The sequence below is a fragment of the Eubalaena glacialis genome, chromosome 18 (assembly GCF_028564815.1).
Source record: "Eubalaena glacialis isolate mEubGla1 chromosome 18, mEubGla1.1.hap2.+ XY, whole genome shotgun sequence".
Lineage (NCBI taxonomy): Eukaryota > Metazoa > Chordata > Mammalia > Artiodactyla > Balaenidae > Eubalaena > Eubalaena glacialis.
The window spans coordinates 60,467,586-60,475,290 of NC_083733.1; the positions used below are offsets into that span (position 1 = coordinate 60,467,586).

At 53.4% G+C, this 7,705-nt stretch overlaps 1 protein-coding gene across 1 annotated transcript; it reads right to left on the minus strand.

Moving 5' to 3' along the window:
* Positions 1-7,084: 7,084 nt before the first annotated feature.
* NANOS2 (nanos C2HC-type zinc finger 2) lies at positions 7,085-7,504 on the minus strand. Its single transcript, XM_061174286.1, has one exon. The coding sequence runs from the start codon at positions 7,499-7,501 to the stop codon at positions 7,085-7,087; it is 417 nt and encodes a 138-aa protein (XP_061030269.1). The 5' UTR covers positions 7,502-7,504.
* Between the last annotated feature and the right edge of the window lie 201 nt (positions 7,505-7,705).

The following is a 7,705-nucleotide window of genomic DNA, read 5'->3' on the forward strand; positions in this document are numbered from 1 at the left end:
ACGCCTCCCGCCAGAGCGCAAGCGCAGAATTGCCCTCCACCGGCCTCCGTAAGCGGGCCGCAGTTGCGCAGGCGCAAGGTTAGCGCAGCGCTCTTTTCCCTAGCTCCCTGATGCCACAAGAGCGCACGCTCAAAACCCTCGCACGCATGCGCGCCTTTCTCTCCCAGCTAGCTTTGGTACTCGGACTCCGTCTCTGCGCAGGCGTAGCAATCCTTGGAGGATGAGGGAGAGACCTTGGAGAGTGATGGGACCGAATGGCTTCCTAGCCTTTCGGACCGTCTTCCAGCCCACCCAGCCCTCTAACTATGCCTGTGTCTCTCTTAGAGGAAGGGGAGGGAGACGGTGCTGGAGGGAAGCGGTTCGTTTCCATGACAACTGCGTGGGTGGGGAGCGTAACAAAACTGGGTTTGCAGCCCCTTATACCCGCCCCTGCGCGGGGCTGCTCGGGGTCTGCTAACCACTACCCGTAGGGGCGGGGCACCCTGGGGGTATTCCGCCCCAGGCGGGTGCAGTAACCATAGCAACTAATCTACCTTCCAACCCTACCTGGCGGGACCCGTGTCCACACACGTCACGGCTGGCACGCGGGGAGGGAGATCAGAGGGAGAGCTTCTTGGCTGGTAAGGGGTGATCCTGGCACAGGCATAACTTTAAGCAAATGCATGGAGGCAGGAATGAACCTAGAACACGGGTTCTAGCTGGAAGGCAGGATGATGGAGTTACGTCTACACTGAGAAATTTGTAGCTTAGCATCCTGCTGGAGTTCTCAAGGTCATTCCACAAACAGTGCTTCATTCATCATTCAAACAAATCTTTATTGAGCGCCTACGCAATTCTAGGTGCAGTGAATATAGAAGACAAAAATCTGTACCCTCAATGGAGCTCACTTTGTATTTGGGAGAGTGAGACATTTAGCAAAATTAATAAGATATATAAGTGAAAAGGTGATAAGTACCGTGAAATAAATGGAAGGAGGCAAAAGGGTTGGGGAGTATGGGGTGTGTGTGTGTAATTTATTTTTTTATTATTTTTTAAAGTAAATTTATTTATTCATTTTTGGCTGCGTTGGGTCTTCGTTGCTGCATGCGGGCTTTCTCTAGTTGTGGTGAGCGGCGGCTACTCTTAGTTGAGGTGCAGGGGCTTCTCGTTGCAGTGGCTTCTCTTGTTGCGGAGCACGGGCTCTAGGTGTGTGGGCTCTAGGTACGCGGGCTCAGTAGTTGTGGTACACAGGCTTAGTTGCTCCGCAGCATGTGGGAGCTTCCCGGGACCAGGGCTCAAACCCATGTGCCCTGCGTTGGCAGGCGGATTCTTAACTGCTGTGCCACCAGGGAAGTCCCTGACTCTGGTGTTAACGGTAGCAGAAACTGACTTTAGGGAGCGAGAGTGGAATCTGGGGCCCAGTGAGGAGGTGACTACAGTGGCTCAGGTGAGAGGTCGTGGTGGTGGCTTCAACTAGGGTGGTAGCTGCTGAGGTGAGGTGAAGTGGAATTGGGTAGAGGAAGTGAGAGAAAGAGGAGTTGAAGATGACTCCAGTGACTTTGGCCTGAGTAACAGAAGAATGGAGCTGCCAGAAGCAAAGACGGGCAAAGGGCTGTAAGAGGATCAGGAGTTCAAGTTTGCCCAAGTACAAAGATCAGGTAGGCAGCTGAATATTTGAGTCTGAGCTTCAGGGGAGAGGTTTCAGTCTTAAAATATGAATTTAGTAATTGTCAGTGAATAATGACATTTAAGACTGGGAGAGGTTGGCAGGGGAGCAAGTGTAGATAGAAAAGAAGTGAATTTCCCTGGTGATGCAGTGGTTAAGAATCCGCCTGCCAATACAGAGGACACGGGTTCGAGCCCTGGTCCGGGAAGATCCCACGTGCCGCGGAGCAACTAAGCCCGTGTGCCACAACTACTGAGCCTGTGCTCTAGAGCCTGTGAGCCACGACCACTGAGCCTGCGTGCCGCAACTACTGAAGCCCGCGCGCCTAGAGCCCGTGCTCGGCAACAAAGAGAAGCCACCGCAATGAGAAGCGCGCACACCACAACGAGGAGTAGCCCCCGCTCCCCGCAACTAGAGAAAGCCCACGTGCAGCAACGAAGACCCAAAGCAGCCAAAAAAACAAACAAACAAAAGAAACAACAACAAAAAAAACAGAAGCCGTATTGTAACAAATTCAATAAAGACTTTAAACATTGTACACATTAAAAAAAAAAAAAGTCCATGGCCTTGAGGCTAGACACTCCGATGTAGAGACTGAGGAGGAGCAGTCAGAGAGTGAAAGGAGAACCAGCGCTGTCTGCTGTGCTGGAGGCCCAGTGAGAAGTGCAAATCAAGGAGGAGGGAAGGGTTAATGATGCCAAACGCTGCCTAGAAGTCAAGTCCAATGAGGACTGAGAACTGACCACTGGGGCTAGTGATAAGGAATTCATCAGTAATCCTGGAAGGGGCAATTTTGGTGGTGTGGTGGGGGCAGTAGCTTGATTGGGTGGGTTCAGGAGAGGGTTTAGAGATTGCCAGTGTAGATGATCCTTTCTAGCACAGAAGTGGGGTGGTATCTCCCCACGGGATCTCCAGAGGTTTATTTAAGATGGGAGATGTCACAGTATGTTTGTGTGTCCAAAGGGATGATCCAGAAGGGGGAAGATTGATGCTGCAGAGGAGAGAGGGGAGAATTGCTGGAGCCGTGTCCTTGAGTGGGCACGGTGGGTGGGACTCAAGGCACAAGTAGGGGGTGGTCTAAGGGGCATGGGCTGTTCAGCCACAGTAAACGGGGAGGGCATGGAGGCAGGCAGGTGGTGATGTAGTGTCAGGAGCATGTGAATGTTGTCTCCTGGTTCCTTCTGTTGTCTCAGTAGAGTAGGAAGCAAGGTCAGGGTGAGAAGGAGGTGCTGAGGATAGGGGAGAGAGAGGAGAAAGCATGAAACAGTGAATGAATGGCCAGGGAATTGTAGACAAATAGAACCAATCACTTGAGGTAATTGGATATAAAAGAGTGATGAGTCCCCCTGATTGTGTGTTTTTCTCTGTTCATATTTTTCTGAGTGGGAGCAGGTACAGAGTGGGTGGCAAGCTGACTTCCACCAGGGCTGGGTTTAGATGATCGCCCACCATGTGCTCCATGAAGGGTCAGGGTCCAGGAAGCAGAGGCAGCCCGTGCCGGGCCTTATGGGCAACGTTAAGGAGCTTGAATGAGTGAGGATGGGCAGGGTGTGATGTGTGCTTTAGAAAGAACCCCCGCTGTTGTGTGGAGGGTGGATGGGAGGGGGCAAGACTATGAGCCAGAGTCAAGGGAGAAGTCAGGGGCTGAGCAAGGACAGGGTGGGAGAGACTGGACCAGGGCAGGGATGGTGGGAAGGGTGAAAATGAATTGGAAGACATTTGAGAGGCATAATGTACAGAGTGCAGTGACTGTCAGGTTGGGGAGGGAAAGGGAGGTGACACCCAGTTCTCCAGCTCAGGTTCCAGTTGGGGAGATGGGGTCAGTTAGGATGGACATGGTGAGTGTAAGGTTCTCAATGGGTGTTATGGGTTGAAGTGTGTCCCCAACTCCCCCAAAATAAATAATATTGAAGTCCTAACCCCTACTACTTCAGAATGTGACCTTATTTGGAAATAGGGTCATTGCAGATGTAATTACTTAAGATGAGGTCATACTGGAGTAGGGTAGGTCCTTCAGCTGACATGACTGGTGTCCTTATAAGAAGAGGAGAAAGACGTACAGAGGGAAGAGGACAGCTCTGTGAAGACAGAGGCAGAGATGGGAGTGATGCTGCCACAAGCCGAGGACCACCCGGGGCCACCAGAAGCTGGAAGAGGCAAGGATCCTCCCCTAGAGCCTTTGGAGAGAGTGTGGCACTGCCAACAGCTTGATTTCAGATTTCTAGCCTCCAGAATAGTGAGAGAATGCATTTCTGGTGTTTAAGCCACCCAGTTTATGGTCCTTTGTTATGGTGGCCCTTGGAAATGAATACACTGGGCATCCAGGGGAGGCATCCACGATGCTGTGGCTCCATGAGAGTCTGGGCTGAGGGGGGAGTTGGGTCTAAATCTGGCCTGGAGCTCTGCAGGAGGCTGCAAGTAGGGAGCCATCGGCAAAGGTGTGTGGAGCTCTGCAGGTGCCGGAGGAGATCAAGGTCAGGGTACATTATTACTGCAGCTCCTTAAGTGTCCTCAGCTCTTGTCAGAGCTACGCTGCCCCTTAATTATCTGCTAAGTAAATGAAAATTCACTAAAAAGTTAATTCATTAAAAAACAAAAACAAAACTTGATCACTAATTCTCTGTCTTCTCCTCGGAGCCCCAGATCAGGTGTCCGGCAGCCTCCTGGACGCTTTCACCTTGGACGTCCCCAGGCACTTCATATCCTCTATCCCAGACTGACCTCAGCATCTTCCCCCTCACTTCTCCAGTGTAAAATGCACCCCGTCACCCGTCGTAATTCTCCCTCCCACCCCAGGCCTGAGTATACCACCCCTTGTTGCTTTCCATAACTGCTGCACACGCCTTACCAGAGTCCGTCCCTTTATTAAACTATTAAGCTCTTCTCCGTCATCACATGTGAGAGGCCATCAGCTTCCTGCCCGATGAAGCCCCCACTTTCTCCAGGGCTCAACCTGCCGCATGCGCACACCACAGCTCCGGGCTTAGGGCATCCCTTTTGGCTATTGTTTGGGGGCCTTGGGGATCTCTGTTAAGGGCAGAGCTGCGTTTTTGGAAAAGGACCTGTGAGCAGAGGTCCTTAACGGGAGTCTCTGTTTTTTTCTCTGTGACTGCTGTATGTGAGAGTGGAGCCCGCTCACTCTTAAAGATTTCAGAGTCTGAAAATGCACAATGAAGGTCAAATTCTCACCAAGGTCTGCAAGATTCGGAACTCTCTGCCTACGCCTTTTGCCTCTCTGATCTTATCTCTTACTCAGCCGGCCTCCTGCTTGTTCTGCAAACACACCAGATTCGATCCCACCTTAGGGCCTTTGAACTCACTGTCATCTCTGCCTGGAATGCCCTTCTCCTGGTTTCCTCCATTTATTTGGACTCTGCTCAAGTGTCACCTCCACAGCAAGACCTCCCCTGACCACACCCCCACGTAAAACAGCCTCTCCTTCACTCTCCATCCCTTTACTCTGACTCCTTTTCCTTCACAGCACTTATCACCCACCTGACATATTATATATTTATCGCTTGATTGTCACTGCACCCCCATCCCCACTAGAATGTCAGCTCCATGAGGGCAGGAGTCTTGTCTGCTTTGCTCATCGCTGTACCTGCCAATACCCAGAACAGTGCCTGGCACAAAGTAGGAGCTCAGTAAATATGTGTGGAACAATGGAATAAAAGAAGCCCTGATTTTTTTTTTTTATTAATTAATTAATTAATTTATTTTTGGCTGTGTTGGGTCTTCGTTTCTGTGCAAGGGCTTTCTCTAGTTGCGGCAAGCGGGGGCCTCTCTTCATCGCGGCGCGCGGGCCTCTCACTATCGCGGCCGCTCTTGTTGCGGAGCACGGGCCCCAGACGCGCAGGCTCAGTAATTGTGGCTCACGGGCCTAGTTGCTCCGCGGCATGTGGGATCTTCCCAGACCAGGGCGCGAACCCGTGTCCCCTGCATTGGCAGGCGGATTCTCAACCACTGCGCTACCAGGGAAGCCTCGAAGCCCTGATTTTATATGCAACATTTTGTGCGTATGTGCGTTTCCCCGAGGTGGGGACCATACTTTTTGTCACCTCTACAATGGAGTCTGGGAGCCTGAAGTTTAAGGACAACCATAAAGTCGGTCCTGGAAGACCTGGGCTCTAGCAGGCTGGGAGGGGACCCTGGACAGAGCCCTGGGAAGGACAGGGAAAGGGAATCTGGGGTCAAGGTGGAGGCTGGGACTTGGGGACCAGTCCATAGGTGACCTGTATCAGAGGATGTAAGGGGGTCACATTCGTGGAAGGGACCCAGGTCTCCTTCCTGCTCTGCCTCCCGCTTCCCACGTTTTGGGCCAAATTCGGATCCTCCCACCCTCCCTCCCCCAGCCTCGCAGGAAACAGACATAGCGATTTCAAAGACAACCAGAAACGCTTTTTATTTACTAGAGCTCAACACCCGGGCCCAGCCCTGAGCCAAAAAGCGAACAACTTAAAATCTGACTGGGGCTTCTCTTTGCCCCTAAAATAAAATCTAGGCGGTTGCCATTCCCATCCGGGCATCCACACCCCTTTCCTGTGGGAGCTTCGTTGACTTAACTGTTGGAGGATGAAAAAATGGGAGGAAAACAAAAGGAACTTTACAAACTATGGTGATTTGGGGGCAGTTGGGAGATGGCGGAGAGACGCCCTCTCGCTGGGGAAAGGACCCATCGGTGATTTGCCATGGCGGACACCAGTGCCGTGAAACGGAAAGAAAATGGGAAGAACAACCAGGGGAAGTTCAAGGGTATCGGCTTACCCCAAGGCTCTCCAGCCCCAGATAAGCCTGCGAAGACATGGTGCCCCTCAGGCGTGCCCCGTCCTTCCCCCAGCTCCTGATGGATGGGCTGCTGAGAGCAGGGAAGGACCCATCCGGCGCCGTCCATGATGAAACGGTGGGTCTGCCGGCGGCTGAAGGAGACAGAGAAGGCTGGTTTAAGTCAGAATCCCATCTTGAAGTTCTTGGGCTGGAAGGTCCAAGCCAGCCTGATTACAGCTCTCCAAATTCTGAGGGTTGGCCTGACAGAGCACAGTGGGCTCCTGTAGGTCCAAGAGTCCAAGAATTCCACAAGGAATGGAACCCTGAGGGCTGAGAAGTCAAAGGGGCAGGGCTAGTGTCCCAGAAGAATTAAAGATCCATGAACCGTGACCCAGAAGGAGCCACAGGGCTGTGTGGTCCAAGGGGCAGGGGTCCTGCTGCACCAAGAGTCCACAGACACCCCCAGGACAGAACCCCAAGGGCTGAGACTTCCAAAGGGCAGGGCTGGCCTGGCTCCCCATAGCCTCCGTTGTTTCAGGATTCAGCAGGGATGGAGTTCTGGGGGTCAGACATTCCAGAGGGCTGGGTGAGTCCGGGGAAGTGGGGGAGTCCAGGGACTCGGGAGGATTGAACCAGGAGGGCTGGGGGGTGCAGGGGTTGGGCACCTGATGGTCCTCAGCGCTTGACCTTGCGGCCGGCCGAATTGCGCCCGCTGCGGCGGTAGAGAGACTGCTGGCCTCCGTTGAGCGGGCAGTACTTGAGTGTGTGGGCCTGGTCCCCCGTGGCCCCGCACAGGGGACACACGTAGTGCCGCAGGATGGGACACACCACCACGCCCTCTGGTGTCTTCAGCTGGTGCGAGGAGTACACGTGGCGAGACTCCCCGTTGTGTTTGCAAAAGTTGCACAGGGTGGCCAGCCCCCCACTGGCCCCCCGCCCTCCCTGCCCCTGATCCTGCTCCAGCTGGGGCCCAGGTCTCGGCTCCCCGGTCCCTTGGGCCTCCGGCCCTTGCCCCCGACTCTGGATCAGTGCCAACACCACCTGGCTCAGGTTGAAGTAGTCCTTCCACATGTCGAAGGGTGGCAGCTGCATGGCATCCAGGTGGAGGTGGAGGTGGTGGGCAGCTGGAGAGAGGTGGGCTGCAGGCCCGGGGACAGGAGCAGCAGGTGGTTTTCTGGAGCAGAGAGGAACTGCACCCCCTTTTATACTCCCCAAAGACCCTTCTAAGCAAAGGTGGAGCTTAGGATTTAAAGGGCCCACTCCTTACCCTTGATCCCTTCTGACTTTAATTCCCCA

Bases quoted from the DNA above. Each gene is read 5' to 3' on its own strand.
- NANOS2 (XM_061174286.1), bottom strand. From the start codon at position 7,501: ATGCAGCTGCCACCCTTCGACATGTGGAAGGACTACTTCAACCTGAGC.